Below are 23,469 nucleotides of genomic sequence, written 5' to 3' on the forward strand. Positions count from 1 at the left end.
CATGCATGGCATACATCGTTAGATGCGTCTCCATCTTGCCTCGATGGGCATTACTATTCTCAGTCAAAAGCGTTACCGTGGCAACGCTAGATGCCAAAAAGCGCGCCCCATTAATAACTATTGGGAGCACAGGAATGAATGAAATACAAGCGTAAAAACACCTCAAACTGACATAGAACCACCCTAAACACAACCACTACAGATCCAAACCAAAGCAGCAAGAGGGGACGAATGGGCGGTAGGGCATGCCCATATCAAAATTTCCTGAAATTTTCTAGTTATTATTATTATTATGTCCATATGATCATTCAAATACGAGTACATGGAAATAAAAACTTTACTCTTTTCTCTCTACTTTCTTAATTGCAGTGTCTAACTCTCCTCTGGGACTCGTTGGGGATGAAGGGAATAAAGAATAAGCGTTAAAATCTCAGCAGCTGCTGCAACAGCTGAGATTGCAGCGTGTATTGTTTTTCACCTACGCTTCACCATGCGGGTGTCGGTTTACTGTCGGCTCGCCCCCCCCGGGTCCCGGGCCCTGGGCCCTGGTCCCAGGGTCCGCCCCCCTCCAGGGCCGGACCCAGACCCCCCCCACCCCGGGGCCAACGCCCCCCACCAGAACCCTTAAATAGCACCGCTCCGCCAGGCTCGGCCTCGGCGTCTCTCCCTCCAGAACCGTCTCCACAAGTTTCTCCTGCAGCCCAGAACCAAGGTAGAACACACACACACACACACACACACACACACATGAACACACACACTCCTCCTGGACTCGAACCACCGGTTCTGATCCGGAGCTGCAGCTTTAGAGGTTAAACACATTAAACCAACAGGAAGGTCGAGCTCATATCGGCCGCTGGGCCATAAACCGTTTCTCCGGTTGTCCTTGGGAGCCGACCGGCTGTTTATCCTCTGAATGTCTCTGTAATTCAACTTTATTTTATTTTATTTTATTTTATTTTATTTTATTTTATTTTTTTATTCCCTCCTCTGTTGTTTTGTCCAGGTGGTGTTTTTGATTTGCTTGTTCTTTTCCTGTTTTTCCTGTAAAGCGACCTTGGGTTCCTTGAAAGGCACTATATAAGTGCAACTTATTATTATTATTATTATTATTATTATTATTATTATTATTATTATTATTATTATTATTATTATTATTATTATTATTATTATTTTTATTATTTATTTAAAAACAGGGACGGTGCATTATAAGACATTAATCTTGTACAAGAGCATATGCATTGTTCCAGGTTGTAGCAGCTAGCTGTTTTCCACCTGTTGATGGAAAAAAACATAAAAATTAGTGTAAAAAAAAGAGAAAATATAAGTAAAAGAGCAGAACAAAGCAAAGAGACACTAGATAAAGTAGATAAATAGAAACATGGAAGCAGATTCAACAGAGTTGTAGGTCTGTAGGATGTTGGCAAGATTTAAAGCTAACACACACACACACACACACACACACACACACACACACACACACACACACACACACACACACACACACACACACACACACACACACACACACACACACACACACACACTTCATAAATGCAGAGGTGTATAAAGTACTTGAAAAAGGTAACTAAGTAAAAGTAGAAAATTCCATAACTGAAAAAGACTTTGGTAAAAAGTTGCCCATAAGAAAATTACTCATGTAAAAGTCTTAAAGTAGCTCACATTAAATGTACTTAAGTATCAAAAGTATCCTGTGAAAAAATATACTCAAGTATCAAAAGTAAGTACTTTATAGTACGCATGAAAAGAAGCAACACGACCAAAAATTATCCTTCCCTTGTGTTTTTATTTCACTTTCAGGTGAATGAAATGTGGTTTAGAATACAACACCAATTTTTCAAAATATACTGTAATTCCTTAATTATTTTAATCTGTAAGGAGTAACGAGGCGGCAAATGTCAAAGTAATGAAGTAAAAGTATATTTTTGAACTTTTAAATGTTGTGAAGTAAAAGTAAAAGTCCTGATTAAAAGAAAAAATGCAAGTAAAGTACAAATCCTCAAAAAAACTACTTTAGTACTGTAACAAAGTACATGTACTCCGTTACTGTACACCTCAGCATGAATGTACACACACTTGTCTGGACAGAAACCAACGCTAGAGATGTGAGAATGTACTGGAACTTCTACATGAAATAATGTTTCTGTGATTCAGTCTGAAGGGTAAACTCCTGATCACGGATCAATAAACGATCGATTAACGTCATATCTTCAGCTCTAAGTTTAATTACTAGTGAAAATATTTCAGCAAAATTCTGAAATCTGGAGGTCTGGACCTGAATCCCCGACCAAGAACTTCTTTCATGAGAAAATAGGAATAAAATGTGAAAGAAAAGTGTAAATGAAGCTCAAAGCTGCAGGACCAATCACTGATGGGGGTGGGGGGAAGGGGGCGTGGCCTAACGCTGACTCCGCCCCCACAGCGTCACCGCGGCTGTTCTAGTGGAAATTAATGCAAATAATATCTTAATTAATCGTTTAGTAGCTCAGAGATCTGCAGAAGAGAATCAGGGCCAGGCAAGATAAAAATAATAATATTTTAGAGGAGGAAGATTTTTGTTTCATTATGCACGTTGAGAAAAAGTTGAAATGTTGAGACAAAAGTCGAAATGTTGAGAAAAAAGTGGAAATGTTGAGAAAAAAGTTGAAATGTCGAAAAAAAAGTGGAAATGTCGAGAAAAAAGTTGAAATGTCGAGAAAAAAGTCGAAATGTTGAGAAAAAAGTTGAAATGTTGAGCCAAAAGTCGAAATGTCGAGAAAAAAGTCGAAATGTCGAGAAAAAAGTCGAAATGTTGAGAAAAAAGTTGAAATATCGAAAAAAAGTGGAAATGTCGAGAAAAAAGTGGAAATGTCGAGAAAAAAGTTGAAATGTTGAGAAAAAAATCGAAATGTCGAGAAAAAAGTTGAAATGTTGAGAAAAAAGTCAAAATGTTGAGAAAAAAGTGTATTTCTACTTTTTTCTCCACATTTCAATGTTTTTCTCGAAGTGCACAATAAAAACAAATCTTCCCCTCTCAGATATTTTTTCTCCATGGCCCTGATTCTCTTCCGTAGATCAGAGTCTCCTCTCGTCTCCGATGCTCCGATGACTGATGAGCCGCATCAGCAGGAGCTCTAATCAGCAGATTCCCCGTAGGAATCCCCCCCCCACCCGGGTCTCAGCTGCCAGCAAATACCGGCCGGCAGTAAAATTAGCAGCAGCTTCGTCCGCGATGCCCAGCTGTCCGCTGGAGGAATGAAGGAATGGAATGGTTGCTTAGCAACAGGAGGCAAAAACAGGCGAATGGAGGAAGGAAAGAGGCGAATATTTTACCCTGAAAAAAGGCTGTTTACACCTTTTTATAGAGTCACAAATCCTGAATTCACGACTTTAACGAGTCAAATATTCCCTTTTTCCTGCACAGAGATCAGGAATTCTGGGATTCCTCACCCTCCTTTGATAAAGTTTGTAAAGTAAAACTAGATTCATAAAAGTTCATAAAAGTCAGTTTTTTGGATTCTTTACAACCTTAAGGTTTGATTTGATTTATTTATGTGGCAGGGTGGAGGAGCTGCAGCCACTCAGGCTGACGGGACACAGGTGTGGCCCGTCAGCCTCTCCACCCTGCCACAATTTATTTGCACATTTTTGAAAGAAGAAAAGAAAAAAATACAAATGAATGCGTTTAGAGAAAATTAAAAAGAAATAAAAAAAACAAAACAACAAAATAGAAGAAAATGGTCAAAACCTGAGAGTCTTATCAAGTGGCCTCTATGATGCACGTCAGACAGTAAAACAAAAAATACTTTAGAAAAAAAAACACAAGATAATTAAATAATAGTAAGACAATAGAAAGACATCTTAAAAAAATATAAAAGCAGCAGAATGTAACATAACCCAAAACAAAGAGCATCTGGATATCTAGTATATACAGTACTTGTCAGTACTTGTATGTTCATGGACAGACAGACACACAGACGTTGATGATTCTGGGTCAGCAGCTGTTACATCTCAGCTAGGAGTTGGTTTTTTAATCCTTTTTTGAAAACACTGCCAGGTTAAAACGTTAATTAAAAAGCTGCAACTTCGAGTTTCTGGAGTCAAATATTCCCTTTTTCCTGCACAGAGATCAGTATTTCTGGGATTCCTCAAGTCAAACTAGATTTTTATAAGTTCATAAAAGTCAGTTTTCTGGGATTTTTTACAACTTGAAGGTTAAAGTTTATTAAAAAGCTGCAGCTTTGAGGTTCTGGAGTCAAATATGAAATATCCTGCAGATTTGATAAGTTGTAAGTGATAATGCTGGATTCACACTGAAAGCTGCTGCAATGTCGACTGTGGGCGGGGCCTGGAGTGGGCGGGGCTAAAGCTGGGCTGCAGAACTGGAGGAACAAAGTGCATAGTCTAAATATATCTATATATAGCTGCACATATTCAGTTTCCTATTTCACCATGAATCACACTTTGGGAAGCCTTCTTTATATTTCTTTATATATCCCTATTTCCGCATCGATAACCATCGGATACGTGTTTCACATGAGCAGTTCAGGTAAAAAAAACATTTAGTTCAGGTAAAAACATTTAGTTCAGGTAAAAACGGCAGTCAAATCAGCAAAAATGTAATTTTGCTGGATGAAATATATAAATTCCTGATAAAATAAGTTTGTTAGTGCACAGTGTGTACATGAAAGTACAATCTGCATTGAGGCTTCTCGCTTCGGGAATCCCGGTCTGTGATTGGACGCTGCCTCGGCATCGCCGCTGCTCATTTGCATAAAGTTGCGATTTTTCAACTTCAAATTGACGCTCTGGACGTCTCCAACGCGTCTCGCAGCAGCTCTCATAGACATGAATGGTAGCAGCTCTCGTAAACGATGAATGGCAACCAGACGCCGGTGACGTTTTCAGTGTGAATCCAGGGTAATGCACGGGGCGGGGCGGCAGTTCTGGGGGCGGGGCCACCCCGGTAACCTGGTCACCATGGTAAGCTGGTCCCTCTCTCCCCCCAGCCCTATAACAGACATGGAGCGCACCTTCATCGCCGTGAAGCCCGACGGCGTCCAGAGAGGACTCTGCGGAGAAATCATGAAGCGCTTCGAGCACCGCGGCTTCAAGCTGGTGGCCGCCAAGTTCGTGCAGGTGGGTAACCACGGCAACCACGGTAACCACGGCAACAGGCCGCCGAGTTCCTGCAGGTGGGTAACCGTGGCAACAGATGGAGCCCCGGCCCCCCCAGACCCCTCCGGGGGCAGCAGATCCTAGATCAGAGGAGATGACAGCTGGAAGCTGCAGGACTCGGTGTTGACACCCGTCTGGAACCAGATCAGGTTCCTGTCGGGGGGGGATTAGCCGCCGCACTGACATCAGGGGGGGCTAATGAGTTAGTGATGTTTAATAACACAGATTTCCTCTCCGATCCGATGTTGAGTAAAATTCCGGCTGGTATCGGTGATCCGATACCGATACATCATGCAAATACACCTGATTACACCTGATGCTCCTGTTAAACCTAAAAATATTGTGTTGTGTATTTTAGATAGTTTAAGGATACACGACACCAGTCATATATATACAGTTGAGGACGATTTTATTAGCCCACTTACAAAATAGTGCTTGTTTTTTAAGTGTTTTCCAAGTGATATTAAGCAGAGCAAAATAAACTGAACACAGCTTTTTGCAGACTTCGTAGTTTTATTTTGGATGCTTACATTATTTTATATTCCACTCAGAAATTAAGATATTGTACAAAACACAAAAACTACCAGGGTCAAAATGATTAGCCCCCCACACCCTAATAGTCAATTGTGTATCCTTTTTGCTGTATTACTGCCTGCAGACGTTTGTTGTAGTTTACAACAAGTCTCTCACACTTCATTTGAGGAATCCTGGCCCATTCTTCTTTGTCAAATCTCTCCAGTTCCTCTAGATTTGATGGGTGCCTGGCATGGACATGTTTCTTTAGGTCACCCCACAGATTTATATTGGATTTAAGTCAGGACTTTGTGCAGGACATTCAATGACATTCACTTTGGTCGTCTGGAGATAGTTCTTCACCAAGAGGGAGGTGTGTTTAGGATCCTTGTCATGTTGGAAGATGAAGTGACGTCTCAGACCCAGTTTCACAGCTGACTGCCTAAGGTTCTCTTTCAAAATAGCCAAATATTTTTCTTTATTCATGATTCCATCCACCTTGACAAGATTTCCTGTTCCAGATGCACTGAAGCATCTCCACAGCATAATACTCCCACCACCATGCTTCACTGAAGCATCCCCACAGCATAATACTCCCACCACCATGCTTCACTGTGGGGATGGTGTTCTTTGGGTTGAATGCCTGTCCTTTTTTTCTCCAAACGTAAGCAGTGTCCCTGTGGCCAAAGAGCTCTAGTTTACTCTTGTCAGACCATAAGACACTTCCAGTATGAATAATCTTTCTCCAGGTTGTCTCCAGCATACTGAAGTCTGGCTTGAAGGTGCCTCTTCCTCAAAAGTGCGGTTTTTCTTGGTCTGCACCCTCGTAGGTCATTCCTGTGCAGAGCTCTAGTTATGGTCTTCTTCGAGACAATGATTCCTGATGTGGCCAAGTCATTTGCCAGCGCCTTGGAAGTTAATCTGGGGACTCTAGACACGTCTCTCACCAGTTTCCTCTCCAGTGTCTCTGAAATCTTTCTCTTTCTACCTGCCAGGCTTGTTCTGCACTGTGTTGCTGTCTTTGGAGCGTTGAATGATGCCTCTCACTCCAGTCCTTGACACCTAGAAACGGTTGGATATCTTCGTATATCCCTCCCCTGCTTTGTGGGCATCTATAATTCTTATTCCGAGGTCCACACTGATCTCCTTTGTTTTTGGCATGTTGCTTCCTCAACTGCCAGCTCCATAATGAGGCTTTTATACCATGTTTTGGCTTGAGTTAATTAACTTAACTGAATTGAGTGCAATCACCTGTTCGACCTGATTACCTTTATGCATCAACTGTGAAGGTTAAGCACATCACTGCATAAAATTGGCTTGTGTGATGACTTAATAAATGGTAATTTCTTAAAGGGGGCTAAAAATAATGTCCCATGTCATTTTAGCTTTTTCTTACATAATAATGTTTTGGTGCACAAATATAAATGTTTTGGCCCACTTAATGACAAATTGTATGTTCAGGAATGCTCTGTTAGAACCGCCTTGCTCTGCTAAAAAGGATCTTGCCAGAAACTTGAAAAAACTTAAAATTCCATAGGGGGGCTATAATATCGTCGTCAACTGTATATATATATATATATATATATATATATATATATATATATATATATATATATATATATATATATATATATATATATATATATATATATATATATATATATATATATATATATGTATTGTATTGTATGTATTGATCAGTATTGATCAGTATTGACCAGTATTGATCAGTATTGGTCAGTATTGATCAGTATTGACCAGTATTGACCAGTATTGATCAGTATTCATCGGTATTGATCAGTATTCATCGGTATTGATCAGTATTGATCCCCTGATGTGTCCAGGCCTCCGAGGACCACATGAAGAAGCACTACCTGGACCTGAAGGACAAGCCCTTCTACGCCGGACTCTGCAAATACATGTCGGCTGGACCCATCTTCGCCATGGTAACGCACTTGTTTTATCTCCTTTTATCTCCTTCTTTTATCTCGTTATCATTCTTTTTTTCCCTCAGATTTACAAAGTTTACAAAGTCAAAAGTTGCAGTTTTTGCTGAAAAACGTGTGATTTCTTTATAAAGTGGGTTTCACGCGTTCTGGGTTTCCGTTGGCCACGCCTACTCTAGTTCACGCCCACTCAAGACCACGCCCACTAAAGGGGAATTTCCGGTGTGAGAGGACGCTGGCGTGTATGTCGCCGCTTCTCCGCCGGTCTATTTTCTATTTTCTATTTTAACGTTTATTTTTAACGCTGTTTTTATTGACATCGTTTCCACAATCCTGCCACAACAACTTGCAGATTGTGCATTTCAGTCTTTTTATTGTGCTACTCACGCTCCGGAGATCGAGGACTCTCTCATCTTCACGGGTCTCGGATTGGATTTCCTCCCTCCCTGCCACTCTGATTGCGCCCTAGGGGGCTGCCTGCGCCCTTTCTCCGGTCATTGCACCGCTGGCTGGCTTTATCCGTGGCGGGGCTCTCTGCTCTCTGCTCCCGGCTCCCGGCTCTCGGCTAGCTGGCTAGATCTCTCCATCAACATGGTGCTCAAATCCTACTCTTTTGTTCCGCGGGAGCTTTCAAGCTCCGCGGCTCTCATCTGTCTTGATGTCATCCGATCACTCGGTCTCCTAAAGCGCCCCCGCTACATACACAGAGCATCCCGGCACAAGTTTAGTCCCACTGCCATGAACGCCGTCCCGGTGTTGACATCCGCGGCGCACTTCCGTGTTGTGGGGCGACGTCATCACAACAACATGCGCGCGCAGCCGCGTGCCGGCTGTCTCAGGTCACTGGTCTGTGTTGACAGTGTCAGTTCTGTCACTCTGTCTTCTCCCTCTACTGCCTCATTCATGTTGCTTAACACTCGCTCCCTCAATAACAAAGCATTATTGATTAATGATATCATAACTGACCGAAAATTGGATTTTCTGTGCTTGACAGAGACTTGGCAAAATCAGCAGGATTTTTTGACTCTGAACCAAGCTACTCCCCCTGGTTACACTTATCTCCAGAAACCCCGCTCTGTTGGCCGGGGCGGGGGTCTGGCTGTCATCCACCGTGCTGATATCCGGGTTAAGGAAACTCCTACACCCAAGACCACTTCTTTTGAGTGTATTACATTTACACTCACTGGTTCTGCACAACAACAGTGTGTCCTCATCTACCGCCCCCCCAAGGCCTCCACCACCTTCATTGCTGAGCTTACAGAGCTACTCACCTCTGTTTGCTCCAAGGCTTCATCCACCCTGCTGCTGGGTGACTTCAACATTCATGTCGACTCCTCCAACTGCAGCTTTGCTGCAGAGTTCCTGTCAGTTCTGGACTGTCTTAACTTCACCCAGCATGTACGAGGCTCCACCCATGTCAAAGGTCACACACTGGACCTAGTGTGTTCCACTGGCACCCCTCCCTCCCATCTGCAGTGTCTGGATCTGGCAGTATCTGACCATCATGCTGTCCTGTTCAACATCCCGGTCTCCTCACCTGCACTGCATACCAGACGGACCATCTCCTTCAGGAGTGTCAAGTCGGTGAGTCCACCAGCTCTGTCTGACCTGCTTGAGGCCCACCTGGCCCGGGCCCCATCCAACACTTCGGCGGAGGACCTGGTCAACCACTACAACGTGGCTCTATCCAGCTGCCTGGACTCTCTGGCCCCCCTCAAACACCGGTCTGTCTCCTATGCCCGTCCAGCCCCCTGGTTCACCTCAGACCTCCGCATCTCTAAGACCACCTGTCGCCGGTTGGAGCAGCTCCACAAAAAAACTGGCCTGACCGTCCACCGGCTGGCTTTTGAAGAGCATGTAAGGTCATACAAGGACGAACTAGCCAGAACCAAGGTGAGGTACTACTCCACCCTCATTGGCTCTCAACAAAATCACCCCAGGACACTGTTCTCCACCATCAATCGCCTGCTCCGCCCCCCTGCTGCCCCCCCTACCACAGAGGACCAGGAGCGCTGCTCCAAGTTCCTGGAGTTCTTTGGTGCTAAGGTGGACACCATTCACCAGCAACTCCTCACACCTGACCCTCCCTCCCCCGGCGGTTCACTAAGTGGTGCGCCCCTGGAGCTTCCCTGCCCCCCCCACTGCTCTCTCTCTTCTTTCTCCCCTGTCACCACCGCACTGGTCACCAAACTGGTCTCCAAAGCCAAAGCTTCCTCCTGCTCTCTGGACCCCATGCCAACTGCTTTGGTGAAAGCCTGCCTTCCTACCCTCTGTCCCGTCATCACCGACATAATTAACTCCTCCATAGGCTCCGGTACAGTGCCCCCCAGTCTCAAAATCGCCTCCATCACTCCCATTCTGAAAAAGCCTGGTTTGGACCCGGAGGACCTCAATAACTTCCGGCCGATCTCCAACCTTCCTTTCCTCAGTAAGATCCTGGAAAGAGCAGTGGCGGCCCAGCTCCACCAGCATATGTCCAACCATGAGCTCTATGAACCCTTCCAGTCAGCCTACAGAACCCACCACAGTACTGAGACCGCTCTCATCAAGATCACCAACGACCTCCTCACTGCTGCAGACAATGGTAAAATCAGCATCCTCATCCTCCTCGACCTCTCTGCTGCCTTTGACACCATCTCCCACACCATCCTCCTCGAACGCCTGTCTGCTCTCCTTGGTATCTCTGGCTCTGCTTTATCCTGGTTCCAGTCTTACCTCACCAACAGAACTCAGTTTGTCACCATCCTTGGCTCCTCCTCCCACCCTGCCCCAGTCAACCATGGTGTCCCCCAAGGCTCTGTGCTCGGTCCAACCCTCTTCACCACCTACCTGCTCCCCCTTGGCCAGATCATACGCCACTATGGTCTGAGTTTTCACTGCTACGCTGATGATACCCAGCTCCATCTCAGCACCTCACCATCCTCCCAGCTCCCCCCACAGTCTCTGGTTAACTGCCTCTCAGCCATAAAATCTTGGATGACAACCAACTTCCTCAAACTGAACAGCAATAAGACGGAGCTCATGGTTGTGGCCCCCAAGTCACTGCTCCGGAAGGTTGGAGATCTGCTCATCCGGGTGGACGGCTGCACCATCACGCCATCCTCCGAGGTCCGTAATCTGGGCGTCATCTTGGACTCCACCCTCTCCTTCCAGTCACATATCAAGTCGGTCACCAAATCTGCATTCTACCACCTCAGAAACATCGCACGTCTCCGTCCCTCACTCTCTGACACTGTGGCAGAAACCCTAATCCATGTTTTCATCACCTCCCGACTGGATTATTGTAATGGAGTCCTGTCTGGGGTTCCAAGTAAAACCCTGGACAGGCTCCAGTACGTGCAGAATTCAGCTGCCAGGGTTCTCACCCACACCAAGCCCTGGCAGCACATCACCCCCACCCTCATCCACCTCCACTGGCTACCTGTTAAGTTCCGCATTCGGTACAAACTCCTCCTACTCACCTACAAATCCCTTCACACTCTGGCCCCCCAGTACCTGTCCGACCTCCTTCATCACCACACTCCCTCCCGGAACCTGCGGTCTTCAGACGCTGGTCTGCTCTCCATCCCCCGGACCAGACTGAAGACGTTTGGGGACAGAGCCTTCAGTGTTGCTGCCCCCACCCTTTGGAACTCTCTCCCTGCTGTAATCCGTGACTCCCCTTCTCTGGACAGTTTTAAAACACATCTCAAAACCCACCTTTTCACCCTGGCTTTTCCCCATTAGTGCCCCCCCCCCCCTGTCGTCTTGTCCCGATGGTGTTTTGTTTTGTTTGTTCTTCCTTGGTTTTCCTTTTTCATGATCTGTTAAGCGACCTTGGGTTCTTTGAAAGGCGCTATATAAATGCAAGTTATTATTATTATTATTATTATTAAAGACCACGCCCACTCTAGGCCACGCCCACTGACAGAAGATCCCTATTGTTTAGTAAAAGTGAAGACGTTGAATTCCTGTAGTATTCCGGATGTTTTATGCGCCAAGTCACCTCTTCAGCTGTTAGCTTAGCTTAGCAGTTAGATTAGTTTAGCCGTTAGCTTAATTTAGCCATTAGCTTAGCTTAGATTTGCCCTTAGCTTAGACCTTAGCGTAGTCGTTGGCTTCTCTTTAACTCTCAACATCTCTTCATCAAACTGGCTTTTAGACAAGTATGGACGTAGTAGCTTAGCTTAGCCATTAGCTTAGCCATTAGCTTAGTGGTTTTATTTCCACCTGATGAGGTTTGTTAAAGTCCAACTCAGGTCCATAGTCGGGTCGCCGGGTTCTGACCCGGTTCTGACCCGGTTCTGACCCGGTTCTGACCTGGTTCTGACCTGGTTCTGACCCGGTTCTGACCCGGTTCTGACCCGGTTCTGACCCGGTTCTGACCCGGTTCTGACCCGGTTCTGACCTGGTTCTGACCCGGTTCTGACCTGGTTCTGACCCGGCTCTGACCCGGTTCTGACCCGGTTCTGACCCGGTTCTGACCCGGTTCTGTGTTGCAGGTGTGGGAGGGTCAGAACATGGTGAAACTGGGCCGCATGATGCTCGGGGAGACCAACCCGGCCGACTCCAAGCCCGGAACCATCCGCGGAGATCTGTGTGTCAACATCGGCAGGTGAGTGGCCCGGAGCCTTGTCTGCTCCCGATCAATAACCCATCAATAACGGATCAATAATCCTCCTCTTGTGTTATTAAACACAAAAAAGACTGTCTGCATTTACTTCTCAAAAAAAATAACAAAGGACATCACACACTCTAATGTCTTCCTGGGAGGAGAGGAGCTTGAGCTCGTGAAAGAGTTCAAGTATCTAGGGGTCACCCTAGATTCAACCCTCACCTTCAAGAAACACATCAAAAACATCTCACCAACAATCAATTTTAACCTCTCCAACTTTAAACTGATCATCTTTAACTCCAGCAGCAGCCAGGGTGTTTCTGCAATGATCTTTTCCTATGTTGAGTATGGGTTTACAAACTGGTCGTTCTCTACCACAGTCGCACTAAGGCAGATTGAATCGCTTTACAAAAGAGCAATTAAGACCCCGTCCACACGTAGCCGGATATCTGCGGATATCTGCTAAACCGGAGATATTTTCCTACGTTTGGACCTGTCATCCACACGGAAACGCAAATAAACGAAGGTTTAAAAAAACTCCGGGCAAAGTGAAGATTTTTGAAAACTCCGTTTATGTAGATGCGTGTAGACCTGGTGTAGACGGAGACAACCGGAGTTTTGCGTTTTCGAACGTCACATTATGCGCCAAAACAACAACAAATCTGCTCTGACGTGCGACTTTTGTTCACTACAGAACTACAGATGATCCAGCATCTGTTCTCCAAGATATTTATTAAATAAATGGTCTCTGGTCTTGACCACCGCTTACTGCGTTACACCGACACAGAGGCTACGCCGTAGGGTACGCGGCGACGTGCACCCTATGGCGTAGGAGCCGCGGAGCCCGCGGAGGTCCGCGGAGCCCGCAGGGCCGCGGAGGTGCAGCTTCCCCGGGAGCTGCAGATGATCTACAGGTTTGGAATGCTCATGAATGTGGTCGAAAACGCAGATCTTCGGTTATGTGTGGAAGGGTTTTTTTTGTAAAAACGATGTAATGTGCACAGCAAAAAAAACCAGGGTTTACGGCTGTGTATACCCCCGGTATTTCAGGTGCTAGCACGGGAATTTATGTAAGGTAAACCAGCCGAAAACGAAAAATTTCCCCGGTCCAAAAACACCCGTATTGTACTGGGACCTCCTGCTGTGTTTGGAGTAGCCAGCTCAGCAGGGTGCCATGCTGGCTATTGTCACACAAAGGTGTGACATTCCAGACTTGAGGGGGGTGGGGGGGGTAACTTCACCCCCCCAAGCCTCACCCCCCAACCCCCCCAAGCCCCACCCCCCCAACCCTCACCCCCCAACCTCCCCCAAGCCCCACCCCCCCAACCTCCCCCAAGCCCCACCCCCCAACCCCCCCCAAGCACAGCAACCTCTACTGGTGCAAAAGAAAATTGCACCCGAGAGGATTACTGCAAGCTACCTGCAGTTTACCAGGCTACAAATACATGCACATTTCAGAAATCAAATAAGCAACCACCTCAGTACAAGTAAATGTATTTATTGCAGAAAATTAAAACACAGTATTCCAAAAAGTTCAGTGTGTGTCCACATGAAAAAAAACAACAAAAAAGGCACTTTTAAAAGCAAATCTCCGACAAAGAGATCAAAACTTAGTCCAGTCAGTGAGCACTTCTCTCTCTTGCAGTTTTTTTTTTTTTACAGTTTGATCTGAATGGCCCCTGCTCCTCTACCAAACAGGTCAACTTAAGAGTTTAACAGAGCTAAAAACGAGCCATTGTCTCCCAGTGGCGCCGCCCATTGCGTGGCACCGCTCTGCCCCAGTTACTGTCTCTGCACACGTAGGTACAGGGCTGCACTCTGCTTGTCTTTCCTCTGCTGAAGCACCTGGCACAAATCAGAAAGCTCCTCGTCTCTTTGGGGTGGAGGTGAAACTATCCACACCGCCCGTCCATCTACGACGCCATCTTCTTCTTCTGACATCAGGTCAAGGGTTGCATGCGCCCACACAGCCATTTCAGCGGGAGTCTGTACACATCTAGCCCTGGAGGCCAGCAACTGCAAAATATAGAGTAGCAATTAAAATGTGTATAATTTTTACCAATATTCAATTAACACTAAATTAAAAACATCTCAGTTCCACTTTCATAGTGTTGTTTTCAGAATTGTGTAAACGTCTTACAGCCTCGTGTATAGATTAATAATACAAAGTTAGTGTGATTCTAAAAGTATTTAAGCATTATTGCCTCATGTGGACATGCAGTTAAATGTAAAAGGAATTGTGCACAGTCCTTATAGTCATAAGCAAACTTACTTGCAGCAACGCGTGTGTTCTTTGCTCTTTTAATCCGTTGCGGGTGTGGAATCAACAATGGAGCTGCAACTTTCAACACGATCAGAGCGCAAGTTCTTCACTTCGTCGTCCAGTAGTTCAAATCTGCCGTCCATGTCTTGTAGTGTGCGCTCTGATTTGGATAAAAGCCCAAGGACCGTTTATGCGACATGTTTTACAACAACGCAGCAGTATCTCCTCAAAAGCAAAAAAAGTTCTACCGGGCGGGAGCAAAACAAACTAACTAGGAAAAACTTTAAAGACCCCCGCAACTCTCAACGCTGTGAGACAGAAACCAATGACATTACTGAATCAATTCTTAGCCACACCCCCGCAATAACATAAAGGCCCTATCTTCATTTGCTATTCACGTGGGCCAATTGGGCATAGACAGGTTGGGGGAGTTTGAATGGTAACTCACAGAAGTGTTGATGGCCGTTTGATGGCTCTTGTTTGATGGCTCCTTTTTAAACAAAGGCCTTAAAGGTCCCCTGCTGTTCCTCTACCCGTGGCAACAAAGTGGGGTCAGTAAACTCCCGATTACAGCTCAGAAATGGCCGTATTTCACAGTAAACTTCTTTCACCAGTAAATTCCCAATAACATCCACACACACCCAGCAAACACAAACATTACCGGTTAAATGGTATGTCAGCATATTCCCATAAACTCATCTTTTCGTGCTGTGGTGGATGCAAATTTTTTTATAAACGGAGGGGGGAAATATTCGTTTTTAAAAATACCCGGCTACTTGTGGACGGGGTCTAAAATATTTGATAAAAAACCTATTTCGCATCACCACTGTCACATACTCCAGAAACATAGGTTTCTTAGTTTTGAGAACTTCACTAAATTTAAGTATGACTGTGCAATATATAAAATACTAAAAGGGTTGGCACCGCCTCGCTTGTCGGACTATGTCAAACAAAATGAAAATAGCAGCTATACGACCAGGGCCACCACAAGAGGGGACTGTATAATCCCGTTCAGGCGGACATCATGTGGGCAGGCTGTACTCTCGGTTGCAGGTAGTCACATATGGAATACTACGCCCTCTGTGATCCCAGACTGGAACACATATGGGACATTCAAAACTAGCTTAAAAAATGGTTAATAAGTAACCAAACTTGTAACCACTGTTGATATGCAATGTATGGTCTTTTTTTTCCTTTTTTTTTTCTCAGGATTAATTTCTGCCTATCATTACTATTAACTACCTCACATTATAACTGACTAAGTACCGGACTCTGCATTGCTGCAACCTCAAACTTCATCCCATACAGACCCCTACAAACATTATTCTTTGTTTATTTATTTAGAATTTTTTTTTTCTTTCCTATGATTAATTTCTATCTATCATCACTTCGTATTTATGACTGTCTGGTTCCCTCCTCCACTGCTTATCAATTGATTAGTTCACAATATAACAACTACAACTAGTCACAATTATAACAATAACTAAGCACCGGACTCCAGCATCTCAAACTTCATCTACACACCCCGTACAGAACCCCCCCCCCCCCCTCTCTTTTTTTTTTTTTTTCTTTCTTACTTTCACTTATTTTACTTTTGCATGTACCATACTCATGTACTGGCAGCACTTTAATATTCAACTATTTAACTATTTATTACTATTTATCATGTACCACAGCAGATACAAAATAGCACTACAGCACTTTAGTTCTCAAACCATTCATTTCCCCAGCACGGTTTTTATCGTCATGAACTTTTATTGTGAATGCATATGCTATGTTATGTGTGCTATATTGTTTTTCTTTTTTTGTGATTATTATTATTGTTGTTGTTATGATTTTTGCTGATTACATCTGGCAGGGGGACTACCGATGTAAATCAGCCTATGGCTGCAATCTGGGTGCATCTACATTTTTTTTTATTTCCCTTTAAAGAAAATGTTGATTGATGTACACTGTCCCTACCAAATAAATAAATTGAAATAACCCATGAATAACGGATCAATAATCCTCCTCTGCAGGAACATCGTCCACGGCAGCGACACCCTGGAAAACGCTAAGATGGAGGTTGATCTTTGGTTCAAGGCCGAGGAGTTCGTCACCTACACGTCCTGCGAACAGGCCTGGCTGTACGAGTAAAGCCCCGCCCACTCACCCTCTGGCCCCGCCCACAAACCCCTCTGGCCCCGCCCACTCACTCATATGCCCCGCCCCCGTGATCAATAAAGTGTTGCATAGACTGCAGTCTGTCTCTGGTGTTTTGTCAATGAACAACTTTATCAGTTATTGATAGGCAAGTATGGTTTGTTTACGTAGAAACCACAGTAAAAAATATCTTGCTTGATCTACTTAAAAATAAATTAAGGTGACTTTTTCAAGAAAGACTAGTCTTTGTATAAACTACTTAATTTTTAGCATGTACAAAATTCATTTGCAAGTAAAGGCAACTTAATTTTGATAAAGAAAGTAAATTTAACACAATTAAGTTGACTGTACTTGCAAAATGTATTATTTACATACATAAAATTAAGTAGTTTATACAAAGACTAGTCTTTCTTGATCTAAATAATAATCTCATGCAAAAAGTTGACTTATTTTTTGAAGTAGATCAAGCACAATATTTGTATCAGTGTGTTATCATAAAATGACCAAGAAACCTGCGTCTCCCTGTTTTTACAGACTCATTAAACCGAAGTCAGTTCATTCATATTTTATTTTCCCCAAAAAGAAATTACATGCAGTTTATTATATCAGGATATCAAATGATTAAAATAAATCATGACCAGGTTAATACAGATGTGTGATTGAAAGAAACTTAAACAAAATCAATGTTTCAAATCTGAAGGTTTTATGAACCACAGTTAAGAATTATGAAATAAACATACATGATACATTTAATGGTTTAAAAAGATATGAAGCAACAATTATGGAACATTTGCTCACATGAGAACCAGCTGTGTTTTTAGACGTTTATACAGTTTTTCATGTTTTAGTATCTTTTAATTGCAGTTTGTTTAAAAACTCTGATCTTTGGACTGAAACTTGAGGAGCGACTTATAAACTCTGACTTTTGAACACTTACAATATTTACACAGAAATATGTTCTTTAATAAAGATTTTATTTGACTTTTACTCTTCGAATGTTATAAAATCCGCAGGTTGATTAAAAATAGCTCTCAGATTAAGGAACATTTTTATGTCATATTTTTAACTGATTAAAACATTTACTTAAACAGTAAAGTTTGAAAGTAAAACATAAAATCTCATCCCAGTGATTCTAGCACATTTATAACATGAATACAAACTTGGATAAAATGACTCACAACTTTATAAACCTTTATATTTTGTTATCTTATTCAACGCTGAACAAATACGCTGAATGTTTTACAATAATATTTAAATGTGTCGTATTTTCAACGTTTTGAGAACGTTTGTTTTCACATGTGAACTTTTTACTTAAAGGAGACCTATTATGTCATTAAATACCTATTTTAAACAGGCCTTGATGTCTTAAAAACAAGATTTTGATTGTTTTTGCTAAATAAATTAGAAATTCAGCCTCTGATCCATGTCTTTATCTTCCCATTGTCTAACCTCATTATCTATGCGGGATTCTGAGTGGGCGGGGCTATGATAATGAGGCTCTGTGCTGATTGGCTGCCTGAATGACGCGATACACCGCTATGGAAAAATGGAGGAAGCTCCGGTGGAGTTATGAGATGCGAGCGAGCGTCAACAACAAAATCAATTCCATTGCTTTATTAGGGCCCGAGCACTGACAGTGCGAAGGCCCTAATGCAGGAGTGGGCCATCCTGGTCCTCGAGGGCCGGTGTCCCTGCAGGTTTTAGATGTTTCCCTGCTTCAATGCACCATGATACAAGTGACTGTGTCATTAACAGAATTGTGCAGCCCTGGAATAACAAGCTGATGATGATGATTAATTAGAATCAGGTGTGTTAAAGCAGGGAAACTGTGAGATTAATCAAACTTTTGAACTAATTTATCCTTATGAAACCATCACATGCTTTGTTAACAGCTGTCCCATTGTCCTCTAGGGTTAACTAAAGGTTAGCCTGGACCATCTGTTCAAAACCTCCATCAGAGTTCCTGTTTTGTCCGGAAAGCATTTGACCCATTTGACCCATTTGACCCATGTGACCCATTGCTTTTAAAAACTTTAAGCTTCTGCATACCACAGATTAGTTCCTCTTTAACTGAAATGTCACATGTGTGACCTTTTAACCCCGATGTCTGTTACCTCCGTATGTTTCCTTTTTTCTTCCAATTGTTCATTGTCTACCGTATATGATCATTTCCTGTCGAAGTTTCTTACTGTAATAAAAAGCTCATGCAGGAGGGAGATCTTTGGGAGAAGAGCTGAGGAGTTCTTCATGATGGCCTCATGCCCTGCACTCCTCTGCCCCCCCCCCTTCTGCAGAAGTGCATTAAACCCATTCCAACAGTCTCTGTGTCTTTCCTCGTTATGAATTTATGTAATGTTGATTTGGGACCCAACATTTTTAGTGCCGAAACCCGGGACCTCAAGATCTGTGACGTTGGAACAGCGTAGGATCAAAACAGGCCACCTAAAACTGTCGACAACCGTTCCGACTTTAGGGACGGGGCCATTAGGAGTTTGGTCTTGCGCCAGTCCGGAGTCCAGTGACGGGGTCCTCGAGCCAGGAAAGGCACCGAGAGACTGGTAAGAAGACCTCTTCTTACTTAAATACCTGGGGTATTGAAGTATTTTTGTGTAAAATACCAGTGAAATTCTGTGTATACTAACCTGGGGTTAGGCAAAAAAGGTGTTGGCAGTAGGTCTGGGACCCACTTTTGAAGTCAGGGACTTTAATAAGATGCTAGCCTGGGGTTAGTGCAAAGGCCAACGCCCACTCGGTCTGGACCGGCTTTAAGGTCGGGGACGACTTTAAAGTACAGAACAACGTACAGTGACCTTGAGTGCCATGAAAGGCGCCCTATAAATAAAATGTATTATTATTATTATTATTATTATTATTATTATTATTATTATTATTATTATTATTATTATTATTATTATTATTATTATTAATAATAACGAGAGGAGGTTTCTATTGGAGTGTTTTTTAATGTTTGTCTAGTGTTTGTCTTGTCTAATGTTTTTTTTGTTTAAATGTTCATGATTGAAACTGTCTATGTTCAATGTTGAGTTTTCCACAATTGTGAAGCAAAATTTAAATTGTTCACCAAAAAGATCAACGTTAAAACCAAACTGTCAAAAAAGGGAAACTTATGAGCTGAAAGAAACTTAAGAAAGCAAAAATAACTGGCTAAAATAGCAGATGCGTGGTTAAGCTGAAACTTATGCCTAAAATCATTTCTAAAAGATGCTTGTAAGGCTGAGCAGTGTGCGTGAAAGCACGCTCCAACATTTCCTGTCTGGCTGCACGTTTACGAGGGGCTGCATGATCTGTGTCTGAGGGAGACTTTTTGTCTGCTGGGAAAAAAACAAGAGTTTCAGAGGCAAGTGAGAAGCTCCCCTCTTGAAAAAATTATAGAAATGGAATAATGTAGTCTTTTCCTATCATTCTAAGCCCTGAATGGAGGCATGGTGTCGTAGAATTGTCAAATTGGGTTAATTCACCATTCGAATGGTTGCAGATTTGACCCGGATCGTATAGAAATGTGATTCTTACCATTGTGAGTATGAAATGTGTATGATTGGATTTGACTTTTATACAAGCATGAAACATGTCAATCATTTTTCTTTATGTTGTCTGTTGTAAAATCACGTACTGATGATTGACAGCTTCAACAGGTTGGGTTTCGTCCCGTAAAACGAGCACCGCTGTATTTTTAAATACAGTGGAAGGGCGTGTTCGTGAGCCTACTGTCAAATGCATGTCAGTGACATTTTACACAGAAAGGGGTGTATGGAGAATAAACTAACCCGTTGCGCAATCCTTTTTAGAAAAAGAGGAACTCTGAGTGCACACCAGCCTATCCACACTGAAAAATGTGTACACTTGTGATCAGTGCTGCTACCATTTAGTTTGGGAGTTCATTTGAAATGCACCAATTGAGTTTGGTTAGTGTAGTTTGAGAAGAAATAATTTACACATATGCACTGACACACAAACCAACATACAGATGATCTGAAGTTTGTGTTTAATGATTAGTGAGTTTTTGTATATGTGTCGTTTACGCATCGGAATTTATCCAAAAATTTGTTTCATTTTTTTAAGACTTTTATAAATACATTCTGGTTAATTTGAATGAGAAAGATGAGTAAACAGGAAGATGAAAAAGAAGGCTAAAATAAATAATAAATGAATAAATAAACAGGTGAAATGGTAAAAGCTGCTGATGGTCTTGCAGATCCATTTCGGGATACCGACCAGGTTGCAATTTGCTTGGTAGATTTGGAGTTAAATTAAATAATCACATTATTATTATTATAGAGGAGCATACACTTGCATTGCAGCATGCAAACAGGAGATTGGGAGTCTCCTGAAGACTATATGATCAATCTGGAGACAATTTTCCGGCATCATTCTGGCATTCCTTTTGAACTTGCGGACAATAGAGCTTAACAGCAAGTTGATAAGGCATTATTTGATGGAATGCTCCCTTCAGTCCAACTTTTGTGACAATAAATTATTGTTTATATATACAGTATATAAGTTCACTAGGGACTACTGTTTTACGTTGCAGGAGAGTTGCTGCACGGACAGTTTTGTGTGTGAGGCACCCGAGCATGAACGGCCAGGACCGTTATGCTATTAACTCATGTGTTGTTACCTTAATAAAACCATAACCCACTTGGGTTGAAATAAGAAAATTCTGTGGTCCTTGACTAAGGTAACAGACAGAATCTAACAGGTTTTGCCCCCTTCTAATCTAAGGTGATGGGAGGGGGGGTCTGGGGGATCTGAGGGACATAGAGATAACTGACCCTAGAGAATCATTAAGTCAAACCTTCAACCTGCCAGTATGCAAAGGTCAAGAAGTGGGAGGACCATTATCTGGGGAGAAGTCAGGACTCTGACAGCCCTGACCCTTCCAGGGAAAGGTCAAGAAGAAGAGGATGATGACAACGAGACCCCTACCCCTGTTCACATGTGAAACAATGCTCCGCAAAGAGAGAAGGACATTTGGCTAAATGAAGGTGCTACTTTAACTTCAGAAGGCCTTTGTGTGGTGCGAAGCAAACCAGTGCTTCCAAGGAATTTGTTCCCCCTGGTGGCTGGGTTGAGCCATGGGGAGTTTCCATGTCTCATCAGGAGGGAGGCAGGGTATGGTACATCACCAGGACTAAACTAAATACCTTTTAAAGAATGTGTAGGAGCAGGCCTAGTGGAATGAATTACTGGCACTGTTAAGCTAAGGCTCAGGAAAACCATGGAAGAAACTGGAAAACCATGGCCTGAATGCCTGCCATTAGTCGAAATGTACATGACAATCGTCACACCCTTTCGGTGGTCCATGGTCGCCCATTCCAACTCCCTCTATGGGAAGGAGAACCATGGCAACAGAAAACCAAAGAGACAGATCCAATCTCGATGTAGATGAGTAAATTGTTTGCTGGAAAAATGTTCAAAGTTCTTGTGAGTTGCTGGTTTCTTCTCTCTCTCTCTCTCTCTCTCTCTCTCTCTCTCTCTCTCTCTCTCTCTCTCTCTCTCTCCTAAGCAGGAACTGCTGAAACTGGGTGACCAGATCCTGATTCCAGTGGTGAAAGGTCATCACCCCGTTGGGACGGCCCTTTTGTTGTCCATATCACGACACCGACAGCAGTAAAGGCTGCTGAATGATCTGCGTGGGTTCACCAGTCACAGTGAAAGCTAGTAGAAAACTTTCCAGACCCTGAGTAGGCCGGAAGTCGGACGGTATTAAAACCCTTGTCCGCTGAAGAACTTATCTGACGCCTACTCACCAGCCACGGGCCTGAAGAAGATGACTAGCCCAAACTGACTGGCTACAACAAGCTGGAGAGTAGTCCGAGAGATGGAAGAAACTTTTCCACTAATGAGTCATGCTGACATGTTAGGAATTCTTCCTCAAACTCTTTACTTACATTGTTGTTGTAATTTAGGAACACTGCTGTATGTTCATCCCTGATGAATGTGGTGCTGAATGTTACCAAAGCTATAGCCGAATTATGTCAGTTGGTCAAAGTCGTGTCAGAAGACAGACGCTGAGCAGGTACCACTTTTGGGTCCTGGCCTACTTCCGACCCCTGGACTGACATAATGACTGAAATTATGATTCCGATTATTACTGTCCTTGTACTGTTCTGTGTTTTCATTACCTATATCATTCCGTGTCTAAGTGCAATGGTCCAAAGAACCATCAGACTTCCTTAGTCCAGTATTCTGAGGTCTATTTACTGACAACTCCAACGAACTCTAACCGATGAGAAGGATGTTTACGATGACACTGGAGTGTTTCATTTTGTTTACTGTGAAGTTTCAAAAGGATAAATAGGAGAGAATTGTGAGGTTAATCAAACTTTTGAACTAGTTTATCCTTATGAAACCATCACATGCTTTGTTAACAGCTGTCCCATTGTCCTTTAGGGTTAACTAAAGGTTAGCCTGGACCATCTGTTCAAAACCTCCAACAGAGTTCCTGTTTTGTCCGGAAAGCATTTGACCCATGTGACCCATTGCTTTTAAAAACTTTAAGCTTCTGATACCACAGATTAGTTCCTCTTTAACTGAAATGTCACATGTGTGACCTTTTAACTGTTACCTCTGTATGTTTCCTGTTTTCTTCCAATTGTTTATTGTCTACCGTATATGGTCATTTCCTGTCGAAGTTTCTTAATAAAAAGCTCATGCAGGAGGAAGATCTTTGGGAGAAGAGCTGAGGAGTTCTCCATGAGGGCCTCGTGCCCTTGACTCCCCTCCCACAAGAGAAAACTTGGTTTTCAGAATAGGTCCCCTTTAAAATAATCCTGATCTTGGAAAAGTAGACACATAAATATATTTTCTTTATC

General features: G+C 43.2%; 1 protein-coding gene across 1 annotated transcript; it reads left to right on the forward strand.

The window, feature by feature from the left end:
- Positions 1 to 577: 577 nt before the first annotated feature.
- Positions 578 to 16,735, forward strand: LOC133422710 (nucleoside diphosphate kinase B-like). Its single transcript, XM_061712761.1, has 5 exons — positions 578 to 712; positions 5,010 to 5,139; positions 7,536 to 7,637; positions 12,119 to 12,231; positions 16,513 to 16,735. Exons 2-5 carry the CDS (start codon positions 5,023 to 5,025, stop codon positions 16,628 to 16,630), a joined length of 450 nt encoding a protein of 149 aa, XP_061568745.1. The 5' UTR covers positions 578 to 712; positions 5,010 to 5,022; the 3' UTR covers positions 16,631 to 16,735.
- Positions 16,736 to 23,469: the final 6,734 nt, after the last annotated feature.

This window comes from Cololabis saira, chromosome 21 (assembly GCF_033807715.1).
Source record: "Cololabis saira isolate AMF1-May2022 chromosome 21, fColSai1.1, whole genome shotgun sequence".
NCBI lineage: Eukaryota > Metazoa > Chordata > Actinopteri > Beloniformes > Belonidae > Cololabis > Cololabis saira.